The sequence below is a fragment of the Gopherus evgoodei genome, unplaced genomic scaffold (assembly GCF_007399415.2).
Source record: "Gopherus evgoodei ecotype Sinaloan lineage unplaced genomic scaffold, rGopEvg1_v1.p scaffold_78_arrow_ctg1, whole genome shotgun sequence".
NCBI lineage: Eukaryota > Metazoa > Chordata > Testudines > Testudinidae > Gopherus > Gopherus evgoodei.
The window spans coordinates 1-26,694 of record NW_022060099.1 but is presented as its reverse complement, the minus strand read 5'-3'; the positions used below and the strand labels follow the sequence as shown (position 1 = coordinate 26,694).

At 66.2% G+C, this 26,694-nt stretch overlaps 3 protein-coding genes across 7 annotated transcripts; 1 reads left to right on the top strand and 2 right to left on the bottom strand.

Annotated features, from left to right (window-relative positions):
* Positions 1-852: 852 nt before the first annotated feature.
* On the bottom strand, positions 853-15,650 carry BAG6 (BCL2 associated athanogene 6). Of its 5 annotated transcripts, none has more exons than XM_030547943.1 (26): positions 15,556-15,650; positions 14,471-14,559; positions 14,073-14,190; positions 13,607-13,830; positions 12,832-12,885; positions 12,174-12,248; positions 11,853-12,043; positions 11,645-11,774; positions 10,877-11,074; positions 10,322-10,589; positions 9,990-10,076; positions 9,686-9,796; positions 9,469-9,581; positions 9,137-9,221; positions 8,445-8,803; positions 8,002-8,332; positions 6,934-7,103; positions 6,529-6,582; positions 5,915-6,017; positions 5,545-5,669; positions 2,728-2,874; positions 2,594-2,653; positions 2,292-2,426; positions 2,108-2,215; positions 1,221-1,367; positions 853-1,038 (listed from the first exon to the last, which is right to left on the bottom strand). In XM_030547943.1, exons 2-26 carry the CDS (start codon positions 14,546-14,548, stop codon positions 943-945), a joined length of 3,567 nt encoding a protein of 1,188 aa, XP_030403803.1. In that variant the 5' UTR covers positions 14,549-14,559; positions 15,556-15,650; the 3' UTR covers positions 853-942. The 5 variants fall into 5 exon arrangements, with proteins under 5 accessions (XP_030403803.1, XP_030403804.1, XP_030403805.1 ...); XM_030547944.1 differs by having other exon boundaries at positions 9,472-9,581; XM_030547945.1 differs by having other exon boundaries at positions 9,686-9,793.
* A 1,657-nt stretch (positions 15,651-17,307) lies between these two features.
* Positions 17,308-20,301, top strand: APOM (apolipoprotein M). The gene is made up of 7 exons (XM_030547948.1): positions 17,308-17,484; positions 17,749-17,903; positions 18,454-18,527; positions 19,085-19,183; positions 19,384-19,482; positions 19,846-19,886; positions 20,187-20,301. Exons 1-6 carry the CDS (start codon positions 17,371-17,373, stop codon positions 19,869-19,871), a joined length of 567 nt encoding a protein of 188 aa, XP_030403808.1. The 5' UTR covers positions 17,308-17,370; the 3' UTR covers positions 19,872-19,886; positions 20,187-20,301.
* Positions 20,302-21,192: 891 nt separating this feature from the next.
* CUNH6orf47 (chromosome unknown C6orf47 homolog) lies at positions 21,193-26,094 on the bottom strand. The gene is made up of 2 exons (XM_030547955.1): positions 25,876-26,094; positions 21,193-24,915 (listed from the first exon to the last, which is right to left on the bottom strand). Exon 2 carries the CDS (start codon positions 24,057-24,059, stop codon positions 23,460-23,462), a length of 600 nt encoding a protein of 199 aa, XP_030403815.1. The 5' UTR covers positions 24,060-24,915; positions 25,876-26,094; the 3' UTR covers positions 21,193-23,459.
* Positions 26,095-26,694: the final 600 nt, after the last annotated feature.

The window sequence follows — 26,694 nt, the reverse complement described above, 5'->3', positions numbered from 1 at the left end:
TGTTCCCCCCTCCCTCTCAATGAGTGGGGAGGGGCTGACCCCTTCCCTCTCTTAATTTCGGGGGGGGGGGGGGGGGGTCACTGTGGAGCTGCCCCACTGAATGTAACTGGAGTTGGGTTTGTTTTTGATTCACATGAATTAATGGGGGGTCCCCTGCCCAGCTGCGTGTAAATATGTGTAGGGCAGGGGCCTCTCTCCCCTCCCCCCGCTGGGGGGGCAGCAGGTTTGTTACAAAATAAACTGAAAAACTGTTTAAAAAAATGAATAAAAGGTTAAAACACAAAAGGGGGGGCCCTGGTGTGGGGGGGCAGGGGTTGGGTGGGGGGGCAGCAGGGCTGGGTCTACACTAGGGCTGTCAGTGCAGTGCAGGCCTAAAACGGGGCAGTTCCTGAGTGACCCACCCCCAGGCGGGGGCAGGTCTGTCCTCCATGGCTGGCTTGAGCCCTAGTCCTGCAGCGAGGAGTCCCCTGGGTTAACAGTGCCTTGCAGGGGCAGAAATGCTGCTGGGTGACCTGCTCACTCCCCGGGGGGGGGGGGCAGTGTTGTGTCTGGTGCTGAGGGGATAAAATTGACACCCATCAGCACTGGTGGCAGAGCTCAGGTCAGCCCCCCCAGGGCAGGTAGCACAGGGCCCGTTCTGGGACAGCCCCAGGGCAGCAGCGACCCTGGCCAGGTCCTGGGCCCCAAGGGAGATTCTCTCTTTTCCCCTCGCTGGGGGGTAATGGCTGATTCACACCCCCCCCCAGCACAGCTCTGTAGCCAGGGAGACGACCCCCCCCCCAAACTCCCCTCTCTGCAGCCACAGAACAGGGGAAACTGAGGTACAGTGAGTGGAGCAAGGCCCCCAGCACAGACAGGACCCACAGCCCAACACCAAGTGGCTTTATTGGTGCCCCAGGGTGGGGCAGGGGATAAATACGGGGTGGGGGGCACGGGCGCCCCCTAGGCCTCATCCCCGAAGGCGCGGGCAGCGTTGGGGAACCGCTGGGGACTGAAGCTGGGATCCTCCTGCAGCCGCTTCTGGAGGTCGGCGCAGAGCTGGAAGAGAGGGGGGAGGGGTGAGCGCAGACACACAGGGAGCCCCACCCCAGAGAGCTTTGGGGGCCCAGCTGCTGTCACAGACCCATAAGGGGGTGTTGGATGGGGCCAACCCACAGGGGACATTGCTGGGTGCCAAATAGGGCAGGGGGCGACCCACAGGGGCAGCGCGGGGGGCTCACCTGCTGCCAGTAGCCCTCCTGCAGCGCCGGCTCGGCCAGCTCCCGGCTCAGGCTCTCGCTGCCGCCCAGGGGCTTGGCGCCGGTGGCCTTGGCGGCTCGGCTGACGGCCTCGGAGAGGAGCAGCTGGGGGCCGTCGCCCCGCATGGTCTGGGGCACAGCAGAGGGAGAGTGCAGTTGGGGGGCGGTAGGCAGGGGGCTCACCTTGCGGCACTTGGCCGGCCTGCCCGTCAGGGAGGTGTCACTCAACACCCGAGGGGCTCGGTGGGGGGTGCGGTTAGGGGGCAGGGGCTCACCTTGCAGCGCCTGGCCGGCCTGCCCGTCAGGTAGGCGTCGCTCAGCAGCTAAGGGGCTCGGTGGGGGGTGCGGTTAGGGGGCAGGGGCTCACCTTGCGGCGCCTGGCCGGCATGCCCGTCGGAGGCATCGCTCAGCGGCTGAGGGGCTCGGCGGGGGATGCGGTTGGGGGGCAGGCACTGGGGGGGCTCACCTTGCGGCGCTTGGCTGGCATGCCCGTCAGGGAGGCGTCGCTCAGCGGCTGAGGGGCTCGGTGGGGGGTGCGGTTGGGGGGCAGGCACTGGGGGGGCTCACCGTGCAGCGCCTGGCCGGCCTGCCCGTCAGGGAGGCGTCGCTCAGCGGCTGAGGGGCTCGGCGGGGGGTGCGGTTGGGGGGCAGGCACTGGGGGGGCTCACCTTGCGGCGCTTGGCCGGCATGCCCGTCAGGTAGGCGTCGCTCAGCAGCTATGGGGTCAGTGGGGGGTGCGGTTGGGGGGCAGGCACTGGGGGGGCTCACCTTGCGGCGCTTGGCTGGCATGCCTGCCAGGGAGGCGTCGCTCAGCGGCTATGGGGCTCAGCGGGGGGTGCGGTTGGGGGGCAGGCACTGGGGGGGCTCACCTTGCGGCGCTTGGCCGGCATGCCCGTCAGGTAGGCGTCGCTCAGCGGCGGCTGCTGCTTCCCGCGGCGCTGGGTCTGGATGTCCTCCCGGATGATGGGCACCCACTCCTGGGGGCACAGGGGGGGGTCAGTCACGGGGGGACACGGGTGCCCCCACCACCGCCCCCCCAGGCCTGGCACTCACCGGGGGCACGGCCGCTGCCCAGGGCTCGGCGTCAGGCGCAGGCTCCCCCGGCAGCTCCCCCGGCTCCGGCTCTGGGCACTGCGCCAGGGCCTCCTCCGCCGTGGTAGCCGGGGCCGGCGAGGCCGCGCTGTCTCGCTGTAACCGGGGGGGTTAAGAGATGGTGGGGCTCCCTCGACAGCCCCCCCTGACAGCCTCCCTCCACCCCAGCAGCAGGGACCCCCCACAGTCCCCCCAAACAGCAGGGGCCCCTCACCCTTGACAGCCTCCCCCCACCTCACAGCAGGGACCCCCGCACCCGGTACCTGCGCGGCTTCGGGGGGCTGCTCGGCCGCCTGCAACTCCATGGGTTCATCTGGCGCTGGCTGCAGAGAGGGGGAGGGTCAGAGGGGACACCGGGGGGCTGCCCTGCCCCCCCTGCCCCCCGGCCCGTCCTTACCTGGGGGGCCTCGCCCACGCGGCGCACGTACGGCAGCACCTGCTCCTCGGTGACAGGCATGTGCTCCAGGACCACCTGCAGCCGCAGCCCCATCATGGCCGTCAGCCAGCTCACCAGCGAGGGGTTCACGTCCGCCGAGAGCCGCCGCTGGGGGACAGGGGGGGCAGTGTTACCCCCGGAGCCCCCCCCAGCCGGCACCGCCCCCCAACTCCCCCCGTCAGCCAGCTCACCAGCGAGGGGTTCACGTCCGCCGAGAGCCGCCGCTGGGGGACAGGGGGGTCAGTGTTACCCCCGGAGCCCCCCCCAGCCGGCACCGACCCCCAACTCCCCCCGTCAGCCAGCTCACCAGCGAGGGGTTCACGTCCGCCGAGAGCCGCCGCTGGGGGACAGGGGGGCCAGTGTTACCCCCGGAGACCCCCCCCAGCCGGCACCGACCCCCAACTCCCCCCGTCAGCCAGCTCACCAGCGAGGGGTTCACGTCCGCCGAGAGCCGCCGCTGGGGGACAGGGGGGCCAGTGTTACCCCCGGAGACCCCCCCAGCCGGCACCGACCCCCAACTCCCCCCGTCAGCCAGCTCACCAGCGAGGGGTTCACGTCTGCCGAGAGCCGCCGCTGGGGGACGGGGGGGGCCAGTGTTACCCCCGGAGCCCCCCCCAGCCGGCACCGCCCCCCAACTCCCCCCGTCAGCCAGCTCACCAGGGAGGGGTTCACGTCCGCCGAGAGCCACCGCTGGGGGACAGGGGGGTCAGTGTTACCCCCGGAGCCCTCCCCAGCCGGCACTGCCCCCCAACTCCCCCGTCAGCCAGCTCACCAGCGAGGGGTTCACATCCGCCGAGAGCCGCCGCTGGGGTACAGGGGGGTCAGTGTTACCCCCGGAGCCCCCCCAGCCGGCACCGCCCCCCAACTCCCCCGTCAGCCAGCTCACCAGCGAGGGGTTCACGTCCGCCGAGAGCCGCCGCTGGGGGACAGGGGGGTCAGTGTTACCCCCGGAGCCCCCCCCAGCCAGCACCGCCCCCCAACTCCCCCCGTCAGCCAGCTCACCAGCGAGGGGTTCACATCCGCCGAGAGCCGCCGCTGGGGTACAGGGGGGTCAGTGTTACCCCCGGAGCCCCCCCAGCCGGCACCGCCCCCCAACTCCCCCCGTCAGCCAGCTCACCAGCGAGGGGTTCACGTCCGCCGAGAGCCGCCGCTGGGGTACAGGGGGGTCAGTGTTACCCCCGGAGCCCTCCCCAGCCGGCACTGCCCCCCAACTCCCCCGTCAGCCAGCTCACCAGCGAGGGGTTCACGTCCGCCGAGAGCCGCCGCTGGGGGACAGGGGGGCCAGTGTTACCCCCGGAGCCCCCCCCAGCCGGCACCGCAACCCCCCCAACTCCCCCCGTCAGCCAGCTCACCAGCGAGGGGTTCACATCCGCCGAGAGCCGCTTCTGGGGGACAGGGGGGTCAGTGTTACCCCCGGAGCCCCCCCCCAGCCGGCACTGCCCCCCAACTCCCCCCGTCAGCCAGCTCACCAGCGAGGGGTTCACGTCCGCCGAGAGCCGCCGCTGGGGGACGGGGGGGTCAGTGTTACCCCCGGAGCCCCCCCCAGCCGGCACTGCCCCCCAACTCCCCCCGTCAGCCAGCTCACCAGCGAGGGGTTCACGTCCGCCAAGAGCCGCTGCTGGGGGACGGGGGGGCAGCGTCACCCCCCGGAACACCCCGCCGGCCAGTACCACCGGCCCCCCAACTCCCCCTGGCAGCCAGCTCACCAGGGAGGGGTTCACGTCCGCCGAGAGCCGCTGCTGGGGGACGGGGGGTCAGTGTTACCCCCTGGAACCCACCCCAGCCGGCACCGCAACCCCCCCCCAACTCCCCCCGTCAGCCAGCTCACCAGCGAGGGGTTCACATCCGCCGAGAGCCGCTTCTGGGGGACAGGGGGGTCAGTGTTACCCCCGGAGCCCCCCCCAGCCGGCACTGCCCCCCAACTCCCCCCGTCAGCCAGCTCACCAGCGAGGGGTTCACGTCCGCCGAGAGCCGCCGCTGGGGGACAGGGGGGTCAGTGTTACCCCCGGAGCCCCCCCCAGCCGGCACTGCAACCCCCCCAACTCCCCCCGTCAGCCAGCTCACCAGCGAGGGGTTCACATCCGCCGAGAGCCGCTTCTGGGGGACAGGGGGGTCAGTGTTACCCCCGGAGCCCCCCCCAGCCGGCCAATACCACCCGCACCCCCAACTCCCCCCGTCAGCCAGCTCACCAGCGAGGGGTTCACGTCCGCCGAGAGCCGCCGCTGGGGGACAGGGGGGTCAGTGTTACCCCCGGAGCCCCCCCCAGCCGGCACCGCATCCCCCCCAACTCCCCCCGTCAGCCAGCTCACCAGCGAGGGGTTCACGTCCGCCAAGAGCCGCTGCTGGGGGACGGGGGGGCAGCGTCACCCCCCGGAACACCCCGCCGGCCAGTACCACCGGCCCCCCAACTCCCCCTGGCAGCCAGCTCACCAGGGAGGGGTTCACGTCCGCCGAGAGCCGCTGCTGGGGGACGGGGGGTCAGTGTTACCCCCTGGAACCCACCCCAGCCGGCACCGCCCCCCAACTCCCCCCGTCAGCCAGCTCACCAGGGAGGGGTTCACGTCCGCCGACAGCCGCTGCTGGGGGACGGGGGGGGGCAGTGTCACCCCCCAGAACACCCTGCCGGCCAGTACTACCCACACCCCCAAGCCACACAGCGCTGCCACCGCCCCTGCTGGCCAGCACAACCCCCCACATCCCCCCCTTCCCCATCAGCACCCCCGTGCCAGTGCAGGTACACGATCCTGGCCGGGGCCCTGGGGGGGCCTAGGCACTCACGATGCGGTCGTTGATGACGGCGGTCAGGGCGCCCCGCTCCCCCCGCAGGCAGTACAGGTTCAGCGCCAGGCACTCGAACAGGCCCTGGTTACACAGCTCCAGCAGCCGGCACCCGAAGGTGGGGTCTGGGGGCGGGGGGGGGCATTAGAGCCAGGCCTGTAACCTCCGAGAACCCCCAAGAAACCCCCCATGCGACACCCCCCCTCAGCCCCCAGCCTCAGGGACCTCCCCTGGGACACTCCCCCAGAACCTCCCCCAGCCTCAGGGACCTCCCTCGCGACACCCCCCCAGCCTCCCCCCAGTAACCCCCTTCCCAGCCCCAGGGACCTCCCCTGCGACACCCTCCCTGGCCCCCCGTGAGCCCCCTCACCAGCGCAGCGCAGGATGTGGGTGGCGATGCGGCTGAAATGCTCCTGCAGGAACTCCAGATTGGTCCGGGTGATGTCGACCCCATCCTGCACCCGCACCGAGGCCTGGGGGGCGGGGGGAGCAGCAATGAGACACTGGGGACCCCCCACCCCCGGGAAGCCCCTCACACACCATTACTGGGGGGGGCTGTTCCATCTGCCCCCCATTGTCCTCAGGCCACCTCTGAACGGAATGGGGGAGAGTGGAGCTTCCCCCAGCACACAGCCACTGGGAGTGGGGAGAGTGGGGCCCCCCGCAGCCGGGGGGGAAGGGGGGAAGGGAGAACAGCCCCAGCCTGCAGCCGGTGAGAGTGGGGTGAGGGGAGAGCAGGGCCCCCCCCAGCCAATGGGGGAGTGAAGGGAGAACAGCCCCAGCCTGCAGCTGGTAAGAGTGGGCCCCCCCCGCAGCTGGGGGGTGGGGTGAGGGGAAAGCAGGGCCCCCCTCTGCCCGCAGCCGGTGGGAGGTGAAAGGAGAACAGCCCCCCCCCAACCCCCACAGCCGGTGAGGGTGGGGCCCCCCCCACAGCCAGGGAGCTGAGGGGAGAACGGGCCCCCCCAGCCCAGGGGGGACACTCACAAAGCTCTCGCGGATGTATTCCTGCAGGCCAGTGATCAGGCTGTGGGTGGCCACCTGGGGGAGCAAACACAGTTTAGGAGGGGAGAAAGGGGGACAGCCAGGCTGGGGGTCAGGAGTGGGGGCCACAAGGAGCAGGGGTCGAGGGGCTCATGGATGTTTGGGGGGCTCAGCAGGGGTTGGATGCCCCCCTGGTGGAAGGAGTGGGGGATTCGGGGGGGTCTTCACCCGCACGTTGTGGTCCGAGGGCTCCCGCCCCCCCAGGTACTCCTGGTGGAAGGAGTAGGGGATTCAGGGGGCTGGGTCAGGGGATTCGGGGGGCCCCTCACCCGCACGTTGTGGTCCGAGGGCTCCCGCCCCCCCAGGTACTCCTGGTGGAAGGAGTGGGGGATTCGGGGGGCCCCTCACCCGCACGTTGTGGTCCGAGGGCTCCCGCCCCCCCAGGTACTCCTGGTGGAAGAAGCGGCGCAGCTGGGGCTGGACGCGCTGCAGTGGCTGGAACTGCCCGTGGAGCAGCATCACCACGTCCACCATGGAGAAGTTCTGGCAGATCAGCGAGAGCAGGTCCCCGAAGAAGCCTGGGAACAGACGGGGGCAATGGGGCAGCGGGACACCCCCGGGGGGCCGGGCCTGGCAGGGGGGCCAGGCAGGAGGGGGCGAGGGAAGCCAAGAGGAATGTGGCCTGACAGGATGGTGGGGGACTGGCCAGAAGGGGCACAGCCCCCAGGAAGGGGCAGGGCCCAGCAGCCCAGAGGGGGTGGGGCTGCTGGAAGGGACGGGACGAGGCAGCAGAGGCGGGGCCAGGCAGCCAGAGGGGGCAGGGCCGCCAGAAGGATCGGGGGGGCAGCAGCCCAGAGGGGGTGGAGCCACTGGAAGGGGCGGGGCCAGGCCACCCAGAGGGGGCGTGGCTGTGGAAGGGGCGGGGCCCGGCAGCCCAGAGGGGTGGGGCTGTGGCAACAGACAGGGCTCAGCCGCCCAGAGGGGGCGTGGCTGCCGGAAGGGGCAGGGCCCAGCAGCCCAGAGGGGGCGTGGCTGCCAGAAGGGGCGGGTCCCAGCAGTCCAGAGGGGGCGTGGCTGCCGGAAGGGGTGGGGCCCAGCAGCCCAGAGGGGGCGTGGCTGTGGGAACAGATGGGGCCCGGCCGCCCAGAGGGGGCGTGGCTGCCAGAAGGGGCGGGGCCCGGCTGCCCAGAGGGGGCGTGGCTGCCAGAAGGGGCGGGGCCCGGCCGCCCAGAGGGGACATGGCTGCCAGAAGGGGCGGGGCCCAGCAGCCCAAGAGGGGTGGGGCTGTGGCTGCCAGAAGGGGCCCAGCCGCCCAGAGGGGGCGTGGCTGCCAGAAGGGGCGGGGCCCGGCCGCCCAGAGGGGTGGGGCTGTGGGAACAGATGGGGCCCAGCCACCCAGAGGGGATGTGGCTGCCGGAAGGGGCGGGGCCCGGCTGCCCAGAGGGGGCGTGGCCGCCCAGAGGGGGCGTGGCTCACCGATGGCGCCCTCGGTGCCCGGCTCAAAGAGGTTGCTGGTACCGCTGAGGCGCTGGATGAAGCTGGCGATGCTCTCGGTGCTGCCCTGCTGGGCGTTCAGCGAGCCCATCATGGACGACAGCACTCCCTGCACCACGCTGATGAAGAACTCGGGGGTCAGGGCCTCGGGGCCCCCAGGGGGGCGGCCCCGCCCCCGCTCGCTGCCTGACACCCGCTCAGACATCAGGGGCAGGGCAGGGGCTGGAGGGGCCTCTGGCTGCGGAGGAGGGGGAGGGGCAGGGGGTGGAGCCTGTTCTGGCACCTGTGGGGGGGCGGCCCCCATCTGCGTGGCCTGGACAACAGAAAGACACAGTAGTCAAGGACGGCTTGGGCAGGCTCTCCAGTCAAGGACATAGGGGGAAGTCTGGCCTTACCCAGAATGCCATGGGGTGGGCAGTGCTCACCTGCAGGAAGTCTGTCATGCCCTGCAGGAAGGCGGGCATGCCAGGCATGGCCACGGTGATGGTGGGGGAGCCCACGCCAGCCACGCCCGGGCCCGTCGCCCCCAGCAGGTTGCCCAGGAGCTGGGAGAAGTGGAGATCGTCAGTGGGCGGGGGCGGCTGGGCCGAGGAGGAGGCAGAGGGCACGGGGCCCCCTGGCGCCCCGGCAGAGCTGCCCCCCGCCGCCGTGGTGGCAGTGTTGGTGGTGGCGGCGCTGGCTGAGGCCGTGGGCGGGGAGGCCGGGGCCGGGAAGGAGGCCGACGAGGTGGTGGAGGTGGAGGAGGAGGAGGAAGATGACACCGAAGATGAACCGCTGCCCTGAGCTGGGAGGAGCAAAATTAGCATAGAAGGCCCTGCCCTTCCCCTTCCCAGTCATCCCCATTCACCCCAAACCTTCTCATAATGCCCCCTGCCTAACCCCTCAATCTCTCCCTACCCACTCCACCGTCCCCTCCCATAATCCTCTCTTAATCCCCCGAAATAACCCCCCCGCACACACACGCTGCCCCACCCATGACCCCAGCACCTCACACCGCCAAAGGCTCTCCGAACCCCTATGGTGCAAGACAACGGGTGAGAAAAGACACACACCCCCCCGGCCCCAGTTTCCTGCCCCCCATCCCACCCCAAAGGAGACATGTGGGGCAGAGACTTACCCACAAGAACCGGCTGCATCAGCAGCTGTCCAAGGAGCCCACTGATCATCTGTGCCAGGGAGGCATTGCCCCCTATGCCGGGGACCTGGGGGGGGGGGGGAAGACAGAAGTTATCTCTGAGCCAGTGCCCCTTAACGGGGAAGAGACTCTGCCCCACTCTCCGCCCCGGAGCCAGCCAGTCCCTGCCCTGGGGCCGGCTGGGAGCTGGCACCCCCTAGAGGGAACAAGCCCCTGCCCCATTCCCCACCCCCCTTAAACAGCAAGTCCCCGCCCCAAGCCAACCAATCCCTGTAGTGGGGACAGGCCCCATGCCCCATTCGCTGGGCTCTCACCACGGGTCCTGGTGCCTGGGGGGCCCCCGGGTGGGTGGGCCGGGCGGATGGGGCTGAGGGCCGGGCGATCACCACGCGCGTTGGGGCTGACTGGAAGCCAGGGACCTGCTGGCCTGCGGCACAGGAAGGAACCGGGTTACAACGAGCCGCCAGGGTGGGAACGCAGCCACCTCTCGGGCAGAGCGGCCCTTCACTGCCCCCCATTGGCCACACCCACCTGTGGCGGCTGAAGCCGCGGCCGCCATGGCCTGCTGGGTGATCTGGTGAGCCACCGCCTGCATCAGCTCCGGGGGCAGGCTGGGCAGGGGAACGTGCGCAGCGCCTCCTGCTGGGGGGAGGGAGACAGCCGAGTCACCAGGCGGCGTCAGCGCAGCGCCTCCTACTGGGAAGCTGCCACAACAGCTCCAGCCCTGCCCGTCCCCCTGTCCAGCCCTGCCCCCCAGGCCCCATCCCCGCCCCTCACTCCCAACCCACAGCCCCTGCTAGCCCAGCCCTGGGCTCTAAGGCTGGGCACATCTCACCTATGCCCGGGCCATGCCCGGCTGGTCCAGCAGTGCCCATGGAAACGGTGCCCCCAGAGCCGCCCCCTGGTGCCTGAGACCCAGAATCTGAGGATAAGAAACAAGATGATTGACCCAGGATCGAACCCAGGAGTCCTGGAGCGGAACGGCCCCTGCCCCAACCCCCTCTTTCCCCCCGAGCCAGCCAATGTCCTCCAGGGGGGACAGGGCCCCTGCGCCCCATTCCCACCCTCCGAACCAGCCAGTGCCCTCCGGGGGGACAGGGCCTCCGCCGCCCCAAGCCAGTCAGTGCCCCTGCCCCATTCCCCGCCCCTCGGGGGTCTCCCACTCACCCTGTATGTTCATGTGCATCATGACAACGGGCTCGACGGTCTGGTGGGAGATGCGGATGACCCGGGGGTGGCTGGTCTGGGAGCCTTGGGTCTGAGTTGGGGCCGCCCCAGGCCCCAGCTGGCTCTCTGGGCCCCGGCCTGGCTCCCCGGGGCTGGGGGCTCCAGCCAGGATCGGGGGGGAGGGCTGAGTGGGGGCAGGTCCCTCAGAGCCAGGCTGGGAGGGGCGTGCACCGTTCCCCGTCATGGTCACTGTGGTCCCAACGTTGATCTGTGGACAGATGAGAAGTTAGGGGGCCCATCCCGGATGCCTGGGTCCATCCCCTCCCTCCCTGGAGCTGTGACCCTACCGAGACATGTCATCCCGGGCCCTGAGTCCATCCCCCTCCACAGGGGCTGTAAGCCCCTCTAGGGGTATCATCCCAGACACCTGACTCCCCGGGAGCCCCCAGGTGGGGTTAGTCCAGAAACCTGGATCCATCCTCCCTCCCTAAGAGCTCCGAGGCCCCTCAGGGGCGGGCAGCGTCCCGGACGCCTGGGTCCTGCACCCCAGCTCACCTGTATGGGGATGGCAGCCTGCTGCAGCACCATGGGGGCAGCGTAGTGGGACATGGGCCGGACCACGTGGAGGTGGCGGGGGGCGCTGCAGGACAGGTTGCAGCGCAGGTCAGACAGGGCCACGAACGTGTTCCCCAGTAGGCGCATGGACTCCCCCACCAGGTTGATGATGCGCTGGTCTTCCTCGCGCCCCTCCGTCTGCCAACACAGGGGGCACGGTCAGCCCCCACAGTGCCGCCCATGGTATCACCCACCTCCCCACCCTCTGCCATCCTATCCATGGTACAGCCCAGCTCAGAGTCCCCATTCTCCTCTTCATGGTATCACCCATCTCAGAGCCAAAATAATCACCACCCCCTTGCATGGTGCAAACCATTATGCTCTGAGCTGCTCGGCTTCTAGCCAATCAAAGGCCTGACAGCTGGGGCAGGAGCCTGGACCATACCCAAGGGTTAGAACTGACTTGTGGGGAGCGGGGATTTGGATCCTACCACCCTTTCATAGATTGGGGGGGAGAGCAGAATTTGGACCATCCCATTATCACCAGGACAGGGGTGGGGGGCAGAGAAGAGATTTGGACCATCCCAATCTCACAGCGTTGGAGGGAATGTTCCAAACATCCCATTCTGAAGGGACAGGGGGAGACTTGGACCATCCCAATCTCAGGGAGGGGGGTGTTCAGAACATCCCATTCTCCCTGGGACAGGGGTGGGCCTGGCACATCCCATTCTCACTGCCCGGGGCCGGGGGGGGTTAACTAGCCCTTACATTGTTGTTGTAGTCAGTGGTGCTGGCCATGGCCAGGATCTCCTGGTATCGCTGCAGGAAGGGCTGTAGCTGCTCCTCCACCCTGCGCAGCTCCAGCAGCACCTCCACGTACTCAGCCGGCGCCGGGTGGCTGCAGGGAGACCGGAGACAGGGCTCAGTGGGCGCCAGGGCCCCGCTCCCCACCCCACCCGCTCAGCCCTGTCCTCACTTGGGGGCCCCTTCGGAAGCTGGGGGCGGCTCCGGCCCAGGCTGGGGGTTCTCCTCGCCGGGCGCGGCTGGGGGCTCCGAATCAGCTGCCTCCATTGGCTCCCGCTGGCCGGGGCTGGTGGAGGGCAGCGACTCGTCGGGGGCCAAGGGGGCATTCTCTGGCGTGGGCTGCGGCTGCCCATTGGTGCGACCCTAGAGAGAGAGAGAAAGAGACACACTGGGCTCAGAGCCTGGGACTCCCCTCCCCCCCGCGAGTGGAGCCTCAGCCCCATGGCACTCCCGCTCCCTCCCCCCCACCGGGCCTCAGCCCCACGGCACTCACCTCCAGCCGGCCCAGGATGCCCTGCACGTCTCGGAGCATGTGCTGTGCCATCACCAGGCGGACGCGGGGCTCACTCTGGAACAACAGGGCAGGGCTGGGTCAGGGCTGGGCCTGGGAGTGGAGCTCCCAAGAGGACAGCCTGGTACTAACCCGGACCAGATCCCGGGGCCCGGCCAGCCAGGGACACACGAGACACACACACAGGCCCAGCCACCACGGGACACACACACACACCTGGGCCCAGCCACCACGGGACACACACACACACACACACACACACACACACACACACACATACCTGGGCCCAGCCACCACGGGGCCCCCAGACCAAGGGTCAATCCAGAACAGGGGACCCAGAGCCCCCAGGACACCCCCCAGGCCCGACCAGCCTGGGACTCCCGCCTCCTGGATGAGATCCATGGGCCTTGCCTGCCCCACCCCTCAATGAGTAACCCCAGAATCAGTAAATGGGCCCACTCAGCTGTTTTCTGTCCCCTTTAGCCCCCAAAGACGATTTCCGGGAGGGAATTTCACTGGTTCAGACCCAGAACCAGCCCTGTGCTCTGCCAATTCTCTAACCCTTCCCAGAATCCCCCCTGCCCCCAACCCCCGCTGACCTTTCACCCCTGCGCCCCCAATGCCCACCCCCCTCCAGTACCTGTATGGGCGCCTGTTCCATATTAATATGAACATCCACAGAGGATCCGTCGATCTTAGGGGGAGGAGGCAGGAGACAGGAGCGAAGGAGGGAGAGACGGAGAAAACCAAGGGAAACAAAAAAGGCAGAAAAACAGGAAAAGAGAGAAAAAATAAATAAAAACAGAGAAAGGAGGGAGGGGCCACAGACACTCAGCACAAGGAGGAGGTGGATAGAGACCGGACCCCTTCTGCCCTCCCCCAGCCGGGATGAAACCCAGGAGTCCTGGCTCCCAGCCCCCCCCACTCTAACCCACCAGTCCCCGCTCCCCTCCCAGAGCCGGGAGAGAACCCAGGAGTCCTGGCTCCCAGCCCCCTCGGCTCTAACCCACCAGCCCCCCTCCCTGCCCATAGCCGAGGAGAGAACCCAGGCATCCTGGCTCCCAGCCCCCCTGCTCTAACCCACCAGCCCCCACTCTCCTCCCAGAGCTGGGGAGAGAACCCAGGCATCTTGGCTCCCAGCCCCCCTGCTCTAACCCACCAGCCCCCACTCCCCTCCCAGAGCCGGGAGAGAACCCAGGAGTCCTGTGTTCCCACCCGCCCATCACTCTTGGTGACACACACTGGCTAAAAGATCTCATACCCATCAGAGAACCACACAGAGAATAAACCAAAGCAAACTGCTAGAGGAGAGTGAAAAGCTGCCTTTTCCAGGAGCCAACCCCCAGCAACGCACTGGGGCTAGCGCTGCCGGCAGGAGAGAGCCCCACCCCCATCGCGCCCCTGGCAGAACTCACCTGTGAGGGCGGCTGCGGGTCCATAATGCTGACTGGTAAATTGAAGGTCCCGACCATGACGTAGCTGTTGGCGTTACGGTCGTGGACGGTGGCACCGGCTCCCCGGCCCCCGATGCCATTGTGGGGGGCTGAGGCCGAGCTGGCTCCAGAGGGACCCCCAGAGGAGGGCGACTGAGCCTGGGGAGGGGCACGTTCCACCAAGTGGATCACTTTGCCCCCAACATCTTGGAAAAAAGAGACAAAAGGGGGTGAAACCAGAACCTTAAACCTCTGGACTCCATCCCCCCAGTCCTCCCAGGTCTGCTGGTGCCCCTCACTCCCGAACCGCAACCCCTGCCAGCCCAGCCCTGCCCCCCCAGCACTGCCGGTGCCCCTCACTCCCGACCCGCAGCCCCTGCCAGCCCAGCCCTGCCCCCCCAGCACTGCCGGTGCCCCTCACTCCCAACCCGCAGCCCCCCACACTCACTATATTCTTTAAGCTTCTTGTCGTCCTGCAGGACTCGCCCCTGGTAGATCAGACGCTGTTTCTCCGCGGGGATATTTACTGAGCCCGCAATGTGCTCTTTGAACTCCTTCACTGTCACCTACAGGGGAAAGGGGCAAGAACCAGTGGGGTCAAACCTGCACCCATCACCTCGTCTCGGCTCACACACTGGGCTCGCCACCCCGTGCATGCAGCCCCTGTGGGGTGGGGTGCAGGGGCTAGCCAGTCAGGGACCCCCCGCCCGGGGCTGAGCTGCGGCTGGCTCTGGGGTGGGAGCAGGAGCTGCCAAACAGCCGAATGGGGCGGGTGCAGAACATCCCTTTAGCCGGACAGAGCCGGCCCGGGATCGAGCCGCACCCAGCAGCCTCCCAACCTCTCACCTCCGCCTCCACGGTGAAGGTCCTGGTCTGCGAGTCGAGCGTCTTCACCATCACTTCGAGGTTCTCCGCTTCCGCCATGGCGCCGGCTCCTGTCACAGGACAGCGGGTTACGCGACCGGGGCCCTCGTTGCCTCCAGATCAGCCACTGCTGGGTGCCCTGAACGTAACCCCCCTCCCCCACCCTGCACCCCTGGGTGCCCTGAACGTAACCCCCCTCCCCTCCCCCACCCTGCACCCCCGGGTGCCCTGAACGTAACCCCCCTCCCCTCCCCCACCCTGCACCCCGGGTGCCCTGAACGTAACCCCCCTCTCCTCCCCCACCCTGCACCCCCAGGTGCCCTGAAAGTAACCCCCCTCCCCTCCCCTCCCCCACCCTGCACCCCCGGGTGCCCTGAACGTAACCCCCCTCCCCCACCCTGCACCCCCGGGTGCCCTGAACGTAACCCCCCTCCCCTCTCCCACCCTGCACCCCTGGGTGCCCTGAACGTAACCCCCTCCCCACCCTGCACCCCCGGGTGCCCTGAACGTAACCCCCTCCCCCACCCTGCACCCCTGGGTGCTCTGAACGTAACCCCCCTCCCCTCCCCCACCCTGCACCCCTGGGTGCCCTGAACGTAACCCCCCTCCCCTGCACCCCCGGGTGCCCTGAACGTAACCCCCCTCCCCTCCCCCACCCTGCACCCCCGGGTGCCCTGAACGTAACCCCCCTCCCCTCCCCCACCCTGCACCCCCGGGTGCCCTGAACGTAACCCCCCTCCCCTCCCCCACCCTGCACCCCCGGGTGCCCTGAACGTAACCCCCCTCCCCTCCCCCACCCTGCACCCCCGGGTGCCCTGAACGTAACCCCCTCCCCTCCCCCACCCTGCACCCCCGGGTGCCCTGAACGTAACCCCCCTCCCCTCCCCTCCCCCACCCTGCACCCCGGGTGCCCTGAACGTAACCCCCCTCCCCTCCCCCACCCTGCACCCCCGGGTGCCCTGAACGTAACCCCCCTCCCCTCCCCCACTCGACATTCTCCCCGCGGGGGGGGGGACACGCGCAGCTGCGCCGCTCGGACCCCCCCCCACGTGACCCGTGACGCTCACCGCGCTCCAAGGGCCCCTCTGGGCGGGGGGGGAGGGGGGGCGCCAAGTCCCGCTGGCCCCGCCCCCCGGCCTCGCAGGCGGGAACTTCCGGTGGAGCCCGAGCCCCGGGGCCCCACTTCCGGCGGCCGCGGGGGGGGGAGGCGATGCGGGCTCGGAACGGGGCGAAGCGGCCGCGGGACCCGGCGCCTCCCTGGAGCGACTCCCTCCAGCCGCCTGTCGCCGCTGCTGCGCCCGACTGCGCATGCGCGAGAGCTGTGCGCGCCCCGCCTTCACACAGCGGGTCCTTCGCCTCGGGGCGGTCTTGGCCGGCGCCTGATTAAATACACCGTGAAAACGACCTACTAGCCCTCCTCCGCCCCCGCCGCTCATTCCTTGATCGCTCCTCGGTTCCGAGCCGCGGGGTCTGTTCGCTCTGAGGCGGCAGTGCTGCTTGTTCGCCTCCGATCGCGACGATTTTGTCCAGGCACCTTTTGGACTACTATACCCGGCTCGAGGGGCCTCGCTCGCCAGCGCCTGCGTACTAATGCCTTTGTCCACCATCTTTCTTCTGGGCGGGCCCATGCGGCTGTGCATACGGTGAAGGCAGCGCGGCGGCCATCTTGGAGGTTGGCGTGGAAATGATGACGCGAACTCCCCGGCCCGACAGATCTTTTGAGGGTAACACCTTGGCGCTCCAAGGAGCCGAAGCCAAAGCGGCGGCCATATTGGTTATGGGCACATACTTATGACGCCTGACTTGCCACCATATTTGTTGAGGGACATGTTCTCAGTCCTGGTTACAGGCCACGTTGTACTTTAATAACCCTCTCATCCGCCATCTTTGTTATGGGCAATGAGTTTGGCTAGGCAGAGAATGCCAGTTTGTTATTGTAGGGTCTCCCAAAAGCAGTGGGGACGCCCACGCCTCTTTGTGTTATTGTAGGGTCTCCTCAAAACACTACAGGCCCCAGGTTTGTTTATGTTACTGTACGGCCTCCCCAAAATGGTGAACACGCCTCCCCCTCATTGTGTTATTGTAGGGTCTCCTCAAAACACGAGGGGCCCTGGGCACGTTGATGTTATTGCAGCATTTTCCCCAAGACACTAAGGGTGCCCACCCTGTTACTGCCAAACCAGAGCCACGCCGGGCGGGCACCGCGCTGAGGCAGGACCAGGTCAGCCCAGGCCCGGCCTGAGGGGGGTTTGTCCAACCTGCTCTTAAACCTCCCGGGACGGGGATCCCACAACACCCCCCCCGCCCCGACCCAAGCACTGAACGCCCCTGAGAGCTAGAAAGTTTCTCCCAATCTCCGGCCGAAATGGGGTTTCTCACCCTTCGCTCACGTGCGTGGCTCCCAACTGATCGTCTTCTTGTAGGGCTCCCCCCACAACCCTATGGGCGCCAGCCCTGTTCTCAGAGGGGTTTCTGTCCACATGGGTTTGTTATTGTAGGGTCCCCTCGTCAGCATCAGCTGCCCGCCCTCCTCTTGGGATTGTAGGGTCTCCTGGGTTCAGTGTTATTGGGGGAGGGGGTCCCTTGCAAACACCCAGCTACAGGCACTGGTTTATTATTGTAGGGTCTCCTGTAAGCTCCATCCCCCCCACACCTCACCCTGTTGTTGTGGGATCTCCTGGAGGCTCCCAGAGCCCCTCCCTCGCTGCACTGTTTACCATCGGGCCCCCCTGCCTCAGTAGGCGTTGGGTCGCTCCCATGCACGGGACTCTGGACTCCAGCAAGTTAATGATTAACGTGGGCCGGGGGGTGGAGGGGGCAAAGGTGAGCCAGCCACGGGGACAAGGGCTGGCAGACAGCCCCGAACCCGGCCCCCACCGGCCATGCTCCAGCGCACCTGGTCCTACCTGCTGTACCTGTATGGGGCCCTGATCGGCGTCCTGAGCCCATGCACCCCCCCTGCCCCGCTGCCAGCCAGCGGGCTGGACCGGGACCAGGTAGCCGGCCCTGGGGGGTGGGTCTGGGGGGAGCCCGTCCCTGGGATCAGGGGGTCTGGGGATCCCCAAGGCTGGGGCACTGAAGGTTGTGGGGGGACCCAGGAGAAGGGGGGTTCATGTGGGGTTGGGGGATGAGCCTGCCCAGAGGTGGGCCTGGGGACCCCTGGGCGGCAGGGAAGGGTGTGGGGTTCCCTCACCAATACTTGGGTGTCTGTGGGGTGGGGGCGGCAGGGGGGGTCTCTGCATCACCCTGACCCCCCACAGTTCCCCCGGCAGTACCTGGGCACCTGGCACTTCATTGCCGCCGCAGCAGCCACCCCTGTTGCCCTGGAGATCTTCGCGGGCACTGACGGCTCCGTCTTCCACATGGGGCAGGGCCCCCAGCCCCAGCGCCTACAGCTCCGCGCTGCCCTCCGCCTGTGAGTGGGGCCCCCCCTACCTCCCTCCAGCCCCCTGGATCCAGGGCGCACCCGGCCGTGAGGGTGCAGAAGGACTTGGCCCATTGGACGAGCCCAACACTCAGGCTTCAGGGTCTTACCGGCAGGGTCAGGAAGGGATCCCCCCGCGGCTCTGGGGATGATTTTACTCCTCTCCCTCGAAAGGCCCCAGGGTGGGGGTCTCTGCGCGTCGTCCTGGTGGCTGGTCCCCGCTCCCCCCGGGTCACGCAGATGCTAGGAGTGGGGTGGGGAAGGAACGGGCCCCCAGCTCCAATGGGCCACGACCCCCATTGGGTGGGTCTCAGCAAGATGAGCCAGGCAGCTCACCCCAAATCGGTTCCCGGCCATGGTGGGGGCTCGAGCCCCTCTGGGGGTGGCCAGTGGCTGGGCTGGGGGCGGGGCTGGAGCATGTCGGATTGGACGTTCGCATGGCCCCTCTGTGCTCTGTGACCCTCCCTCCACTGGCCAGCCACCCCCCCTTCCACCCAGCTCCCCAAAGGCCCCTCCAGCTGACCCCCCCTCCCTCCCCCAGGAAATCAGGGGACTGCGTGCCCAGATCATGGATTTATCTGCTTAACGAAGGGAGCACCGACCTGACCACAGAAGGTGAGTGGTGCCCCTCACTCCCGACCCGCAGACCCTGCTAGCCCAGCCCTGCCCCCCCCCCAGCTCTGCCGGTGCCCCTCACTCCCGACCCGCAGCCCCTGCTAGCCCAGCCCTGTCCCCCCCCCCAGCCCTACCGGTGCCCCTCACTCCCGACCCGCAGACCCTGCCAGCCCAGCCCTGGGCTCCCCAGCTCTGCTAGTGCCCCTCACTCCCGACCCGCAGCCCCTGCTAGCCCAGCCCTGTCCCCCACCCAGCCCTACCGGTGCCCCTCACTCCCGACCCGCAGCCCCTTGCTAGCCCAGCTCTGCCGGTGCCCCTCACTCCCAACCCGCAGCCCCTGCCAGCCCAGCCCTGTCCCCCCCCCCGCCCTATCGGTGCCCCTCACTCCCGACCCGCAGCCCCTGCTAGCCCAGCCCTGCACCCCCCCAGCTCCGCTGGTACCCCGCACTCTCGACCCCCAGCCCCTGCTAGCCCAGCCCTGTCCCCCCCAGCTCTGCTGGTGCCCCTCACTCTTGACCCGCAGCCCCCAGCTCCTGGTTCTGTCTCGCCCATCACAGGGCGGCCGGGAATGAGGACTCAACTGTTCTCCAGCAAGTGTCCAGACACCATCATTGTCCAGGAAACTGACCGAGACTATCAAAGGATCCTACTGTATTGTGAGTGGTGGCCCGGACGCCTGGGTTCTCTCCCTGGCTCCAGGAGGGGAGTGGGGTCTGGTGGTGACAGCAGAGGGGCTGAGAGCCCGGACTCCTGGGATCTATCCTGGTTCTGGGAGGGGACTGGGTCCTTGGACGGGGGGGGGGTGCTTGGTGCCAGGACTCCTGGGGTGTCACTCCCTGTCCTCCCTCCCCCCCAGCCCGCACCCCCCATCTGGCGGACGACTGCATTGAGGATTTCCGGAGCCAAGCCTACTGCCTGGACATGGAAGAATTCCTGCTTATCCCCCGCAGCCAAGGTACCACCAGGATGGGGAGGCCTTTAGGGGGTCCCCTCACCCCATCGGCCAGTGGGATTAGTTTGGTGGGAAGGCGAGAGAGGAGATTGGGGGTGGGAGATTTACAGGGAGGGGTTTGGGAGGCACTGAGAAGAAAGGTGGGGGGTGAGGGAGGTTTGGGGGTTCAGGAGGCAGTTAGGCAGGTGTTGGGAGGATGGGTAGATTTGGGGGGCATGGAAGAGGATTCAGGGTAGGTTACTGGGGTCACCAAAATGCTCACTAATGCACAACCCCACCCAGAAATTCCCCCCCATCCCTACCCCATGGGGTAATTCCCCCTGACACGCGCCCCCTAACCCTCTCCCTCTTCTGCCGCCCCCCCAGACACCTGCCAGCTTCAGGATTCCTGACTGACCCACTGCCAGGTGAGCCCAGCCCCAGGACACCCCCCTCCCGCCCCAGGGGCCCCGCATCTCCTGACCTGGCTGGAGTGAGCCAGGTCTCCGCCAGATTTTCCACCCCCTCTCCCCGGCCAGGCCTCCAGAGACCGAGCTCCCCATTCCGTGGGGTGGGGACCGTGGCTGGGATTGAGGTTCGGGGGGCAGATCTCCTGGGTCTCCCCCCACCAACTCAGGGGGGCTCTGTAGGGCCCAGGTTTCGTTTGAAGGCTCAGTCGGTTTTCCATCTCAAGCCTTTCTCCATTTCTCTCTCCTCTCCTCTGCCAGCCCCCCAGGCTGCTGCGACTGGCCCCTCTGAGGAAGCACCCCCCCCCGAAGACTGACCCCTCATTCGCCTGGAGGAAAAAACTCCATTTCCGCAGAGCCTGGCAAATAAATCCCAATCCTGCCGCATCTGTGCCAATGTGTCCCTAAGCGCTGGTTTCGACTCACAGGCACATGGGGCCTGGCCAGTGGTCTGGGAGCAGGGCTGGGCTAGCGGGGGGCTGCGGGTCAGGAGTGAGGGGCACCAGCAGGGCTGGGGTGGGCAGGGCTGGGCTAGCAGGAGCTGCAGGTCGGGAGTGAGGGGCACCGGCAGGGCTGGGCTAGCAGGGGCTGCAGGTCGGGAGTGAGGGGCACCAGCAGGGCTGGGGCGGGCAGGGCTGGGCTAGCAGGGGCTGCAGGTCGGGAGTGAGGGGCACCAGCAGGGCTGGGGCGGGCAGGGCTGGGCTAGCAGGGGCTGCGGGTCAGGAGTGAGGGGCACCGGCAAGGCTGGGGCGGGCAGGGCTGGGCTAGCAGGGGCTGCAGGTCGGGAGTGAGGGGCACCGGCAGGGCTGGGCTAGCGGGGAGCTGTGGGTCAGGAGTGAGGGGCACCAGCAGAGCTGGGGGGGGAGCCCAGGGCTGGGTTAGCAGGGGCTGTGGGTTGGGAGTGAGGGGCACCAGCTGGGGTGGGGGCAGGGGCAGGCTGGTATATTCTACTGCACAGCCTGGGGTTACTTGAGCCTTACTTAAAGGAAACGTCTTTCCCGTGTGACGTTAGGAAATTCTCATCTCCCTTTGGGCCTCAGTTTCCCCATTGATTGAATGATTCAGACTTCGGGGGGCCTTCGAACGCCCCAGGGCAGGGACAGTCTCTCCCTGTCTGTCTGGGCAGTGCCTGCTGCGATGTGGCCCTCAGCTCAATCAGGGGCGTCCCCCCTCTAGGTCGAAGGGTCTGTGCAGGGTCTGGTGTGATGGGGGGGAGGGAGGACAGTCTCAGTTGGGCCACATAAGAAAACCAGTCCGGGCCGTCCGCTCGTTGTCTGTCAAATTTTCCATTTTATTTAAATAAAACACAGGTTTAAAACCCAGCGCAGAAGCCGGGCTCTGGAATCGGCTCCCGAGCGCTGGTCTGGATTAGTCCACAGCTAAAGGTCACAGATTTCTGCCCCCGCACTGCTCCAGAGCAGAGCAACTTCAGGTCTGACCCTCCTGCCCAGGAAACAGTGCAGCAAACCTTGACTCCAATACCCCCACCCCACACCATAGATGCTGATCTAGACCCCCCGACTGGATTCGGGGCAGAGCTGGGGGGATGCAGGCCTGGATTGAGGGGCACTAGCAGAGCTGGAGGAGGAGTCTGGGCAGGCAAACGGGGCAGGATCAAGAACAAAGACTTTTCTCAACTCAAATCTCCTTTCAACTCTGTTCTAGATCAGACAGGTTCTAGATCAGGATGATCAGGAGACTGCAAGGAATGATTGTCTAGCACCACGCTGCTGAGAAAAGACAGCAGGAAACCGGTCTGGGTTGGGTGCAGGGTGGGTCATGCTAGATTGTCCCTATGCTGGGTGGGTTAAGGGGGGGTTGTTCTAGAATCTGGTGGAAAAGCAGGGATGCTGGGAAAGTTGTTCTAGATCAAACATGGGAGAAGGGAGCTTCCCATAGACTCCAGAGCCTGAGGCTCATTCTAGGGTGTTTCTGGGCAGGGCCAAGTGTGCGCTAGATTGTAGCACAAAGGGGGGTGGGGTTCTGGACTGTGTCCCAGAGCATGTTCTAGATCACTTGGAGTCCCTGGAGCAGTGTAGATCAAGAGGGAGGTACTAGGGGCTGTGATAGATGATATCTCAGGAGCGAGTGCATGGGCTAGAACATAAGGCAAGGGGAGTGGACCTTCTAGATCCCATCCAGGAGCTGGAGGGTTCGTTCTAGATTGCAGAGCGACGGGGGTGCTGGTGAGAATCATTGCAAAGGCACAGTGTGCCCCACAGAGATAGCAGGCTCACTCCGGACTGCGTGGCAAAGCGGGCACTTGGGGTTGCTCTAGATTGTGTCTAAATAGGGTCCTTATTCTAGAGCTTGTGAGATGGCTGATGGCAAAGAGGTGGAGACCAGAGGTCTGTTCTAGGTCAGATGCCAGAGGCTTCCCAGAGAGACTGGCTCTAGCCTGCAGACCAGCAGGCCTCCCTCAGGAGAGGTTCTAGATTAGAACAGCAGGGTCTAGATTGGGTGATGGCCTGTCCCAGTAGCACATAGGGATGGTGGGGTTGGTGGCATGTTCTAGACTATCACCGGCACCTCTTGTTTCTAGATCGGTCACCAAGGTTTTGGATCATGCCTTGTATTTCCTGTCTGGGTTGTTCTAGATCACTCTGGTGTGGGGATGGGATTTAGTGTTTCTTAAAGACAGTGGCCCACGCCCTGAAGGCTGGCTGCGGTGGTCAGTTCTAGATAACGTCACCACGGTGACGTTATTCACTCTAGATCAGCAGCAAGATTGGAAGCGATGGCTGGGGCGAGGTTGGTGTATAAGAGAGCGACAGGGTCCATCCCCACCACACCTGAGGTGGGAGACCCAAGTCACGTTCTAGATTGTTCTAGAGCTGGAACATGGGATCATCCCAACTGGGAGCCCGGATGCGGGGGGTGGGGTCTAGACCTCCCCTCTCCCTCCGTCATGTTCTCTCCCTCTCACCCCACATCTCCCTTGTCAGACCCTCCCCAGGAGTCCCCTCCCCTGGCATCCGCCGCCAAGGAAGGGGGTTATTGCTAAAAAGAGACCCCCCCATTGCTCCCCACTCCTGGATCTCCCCCCTCACCCCCCAATACAGAATCCCTCCTCCCATGGCTCAGCTAGATCCACTCCCTTGGTTCTGACCCCCCGGATCCTGCCCACCCCCCATTTCTCCCTTCCCTGTGGTCCCAAATCCCTTCGTCCTCCCTGATCCAGAGCAGTTCCGATCCACTTCCCTCTCCCCCGGCAGATCCACTCGCAGCTTGGCTGGATCCCAGTGGTTCTGATTGGTTCCTTCCCTGTAGTGGTTCTGATCCCCCGCAGACACCCCCAAACTCCTGAGCCAGCCAGTTCCCCACCCCGTCGCACAAGTGCCTGGGGGTGGAGTCTCATGTCTCTGTACCCAAGGGGGGCAGGGCTAAGTCTTGGTGCCCTCACCCCCATAGTGCCGGGGGTGGAGTCTCGTGTCTCCGCGTGGAAGGTGGGCGGTGCTTGGTCCTCGCACGCTCACCCAGGCGCTGGTGACTCTGAGGTTTATTGCTGAGGTGCGAGGCGGAGGGGTGGGGCTGTCACTCCGTCCTCTCTGCCTCTGCCCCACCGTCAGGGTCCACACCCCCCGGGTCCGCCTCGCTCTGCCCCTCCTCCTCGGCGGCCCGGATGCTCACGCACAGCACCAGCGTCTGCAGGAAGCCGTAGAGGCAGGCAAACTGCAGCAGGTATTTCTGGACCAGCCACAGGGCCAGGTACATCCCGTAGGTAGTGACAAGGAAAGTGGCCAGCCCGTGGAGCCAGACTTTCAGGGGCCCCCTGAACCCCAAAATATCCAGGAGCAGCCGGAAAGCCGGGGAGCAGGCACAGAGCAGAGTCACCACGCAGAGGTCAAAGAGGTGCCGGGAGAAGTTGAAACAGATCTGGAAATGCTCCGGGACGTCGGCTGGCGGCTGGTGGGGGGACAGATACTGAGGGACCTGGGAGACCCTAGAGAAGAGGCTCTCTCCTGGGGCAGGGCCCGGATCCTCGGCGCGTCCCCATCCTATCAGAGCCAGGAGGCGCTGGGCGCCCCATCGCTGGGATTTCCGGGGGGCCTCCGTCAGCCCGCCCTCTTTTCCTGCCTCGGGCCCCCACCAGCGCAGTTTTGTCAGCCAGGCCTTGGCTCTGTTTAGGGACATGGGGGAAACCGGTGAAAATCCAGCACCCCAAATAAAATCAGCACTGGAGTGTGGGGGGGTGGAGGGAGCAGTGAGGGGGCCAGACCTTGGGAGACCAGCCAGCTCCCCTCTCCAACGCACCGGTCTCCCCGAAACTAACTCTGGGGCGTTTTCCCCTCTAAAGCCGCCTTCCACAAACACCTGGTTAGTTCAGGGTCCCGTGCTGCTCCCCAGAACCAGACGCCAGCTCCTCGATTTTGCGGTATCAGGGACCCTTCACCCCACAATAGCCACGAATTTCCTCCGCGTCTGGGTTAACTTCAGTCCCGCTGGCAGCTGCTGTCACCCAAAGATCCGAATCTCCCTCAGTCGTCTCTGCTGGGCCTGGGGTCCTTCGCCCCAAAATACTAGTCCTTCAGCGAGTCGGGAAGTGTGTTGTCAAGGTCCAATTCTATCCACCGGCGCCAGGGCTAACAGAACCTCAAAATATCCTTTCCTCTGACAGAGACAAATCCTTGTTGATTTCACCCCCGAATTATCTGAGCTGGGGGCAGAGCTCAGACACCCCCCAAAATATGGCTCCTTGTTAATTTCAGCGCCTGAGTTGTATCCCCTAGAAATGGTGCTAATTCACCCCAAAATGCTGCCCCCCAAAAAACACACACCGGCCGGTTCAATCCACCCCAACGTGTCTCTTCTGCCGGCAATTGTCCGACCTCACGAAACACTGACCCTTGGAAAAATACCGAGCTTCACCAATTTCATTCCCTTGACTCTCTGGGGCAGGAACCCCCCGAAATCACATGAAAGATATATCAGCTGGTTTGTTTCAGGCTCCCATCCTCAGTGCTGGGTCACCCCAGTATCAGGAGTCCCCCTGAAACAGACAAACCCACATTAGGATCCAATCGCAGCAGGACCAAGACACCCCCAAATACTTCTCCTTTGCCCCACACCAATTCTCCTGGCAGCAGAAATGACACCCCCAAATACTGCACCCCAGAAACAGGCACATTCTCGTTAAGTGCAGATCACAGCGGTTCATGCACCCCGACATGTTTACCCCACCTCTGAATGGTAAAAATCCTTCACTCCTTGACATTTCTGTGCTCAGGGCCAGAATAATCTCATCCCCTTACAACACAGCCCAGCTGGTTAATTTCACCCCTATATTGTCAGGGCTGGTGAGGTCCCCTCCCAAACACTGTACCCCAAAACCTAGCAATCCTCACTGGTCAGGTGCACCGATCGCCACATCTAAAGGAGCTTTGCATCCCGAAATATTAATCCTCTGACAAAAAAATCCCAATAACTTCAGTCTCTATTTCTCTGTGCTGGTGGCAGTATGCACCCCAAAAGCACTGCTCCCCGAAATACCAGCTGGCTGATTTCACCCCATAGAGTCACTCATGGTGGTGGGGGGGATACACCCCTGAGATATCAGGCTCACCCTGAAAGGCCAGCTACTATACCCCACAGTCTCATGGGTTCTGGCAGGGGAAGCACCCCCAAAACCCCAGCGGGTCAAAGCCCCCCATTGTCAGGGAGGGCAGCAGAGGTTCCCACCCCTCCCTGAAACGCAGACGGATTCGTTTCAAAGCCCCATCCTCACTGCTTGTTCCGGCAGAGGGGGGTACACCCCGAAATAGTGATCCCCGAAATACACCCCCAGACTATCGCTGGTTCGGGCACCCCCAAGCCCCCCTGCTCCCGCAAAACAACGGAGCGGGGGAATTTCACCCCCAAACTCTCAGGGTGGGGGAAGTGGCACCCCCCAAATCCTGCCCCACCCCCCGAACACACAGCCCCCCACGCCCCCGTTTGAGCTCTCTCCGACCTGCTGGGGGGGGTCCCCGGGAAATCTCGCTCCACGGCTGCTCCCGTCCGGCCTGGCCGCGGGGTCCCGGGGCTCCGAGCACCCCCCGAGTGCGGGGGAGGCGGCGGCGGGAGCGTGGCAGGGAGGGGCGAGGCTCCGCGCCCAGCCCTAGATGGGGGAATCCAGCAGCTGGTCGGGTTTCCGGAAGGACGGGATTGGGCAGGGGGTGGGGCCTCTGGGGAGCTCGGACTCCTGGGTTCTTTCCACGGCAGGGCGGGGCTGGGAGCCAGGACTCCTGGGTTCTCTCCCGGCTCTGGGAGGGGAGTGGGGGGCTGGTGGGTTAGAGCAGGGGGGCTGGGAGCCAGGACTCCTGGGTTCTCTCCTGGCTCTGGGAGGGGAGTGGGGCTGGTGGTTAGAGCAGGGGGGGGCTGGGAGCCAGGACTCCTGGGTTCTCCCCCAGCTCTGGGAGGGGAGTGGGGGCTGGTGGGTTAGAGCAGGGGGGCTGGGAGCCAGGACTCCTGGGTTCTCTCCCGGCTCTGGGAAGGGAGTGGGGGCTGGTGGTTAGAGCAGGGGAGCTGGGGGCCAGGACACCTGGGTTCTCTCCCAGCTCTGGGAGGAGAGTGGGGTCTAGTGGTTAGAGCAGGGGGGGCTGGGAGGCAGGACTCCTGGGTTCTCTCCCTGGCGCCGGGACAGGGCAGTCCCTACAATAACTAAAGAAGTGGGGGCAGCCCTGGGTCCTTAAGAGACCCGCTTGCAATAACAGGCAGCCAGGCTCTTTGCCCCCAACAAAGATGGCGGAGGGGGGAGGCTGCGCCATTAGGTATAAGGGAGAAAAGCTCC

Bases quoted from the DNA above. Each gene is read 5' to 3' on its own strand.
- BAG6 (XM_030547943.1), bottom strand. From the start codon at position 14,548: ATGGCGGAAGCGGAGAACCTCGAAGTGATGGTGAAGACGCTCGACTCG. The intron at 12,886-13,606 runs GTGAGTTCTGCC...CCTCCCCCTAAG, and splicing joins ACCCGCAGCCGCCCTCACAG to ATCGACGGATCCTCTGTGGA. The intron at 12,044-12,173 runs GTGAGTGCCGTG...CTCTCTCTCTAG, and splicing joins GCATCCTGGGCCGGCTGGAG to GGTCGCACCAATGGGCAGCC.
- APOM (XM_030547948.1), top strand. From the start codon at position 17,371: ATGCTCCAGCGCACCTGGTCCTACCTGCTGTACCTGTATGGGGCCCTG. The intron at 18,528-19,084 runs GTGAGTGGTGCC...CGCCCATCACAG, and splicing joins CACCGACCTGACCACAGAAG to GGCGGCCGGGAATGAGGACT. The intron at 19,483-19,845 runs GTACCACCAGGA...CCGCCCCCCCAG, and splicing joins GCTTATCCCCCGCAGCCAAG to ACACCTGCCAGCTTCAGGAT.
- CUNH6orf47 (XM_030547955.1), bottom strand. From the start codon at position 24,059: ATGTCCCTAAACAGAGCCAAGGCCTGGCTGACAAAACTGCGCTGGTGG.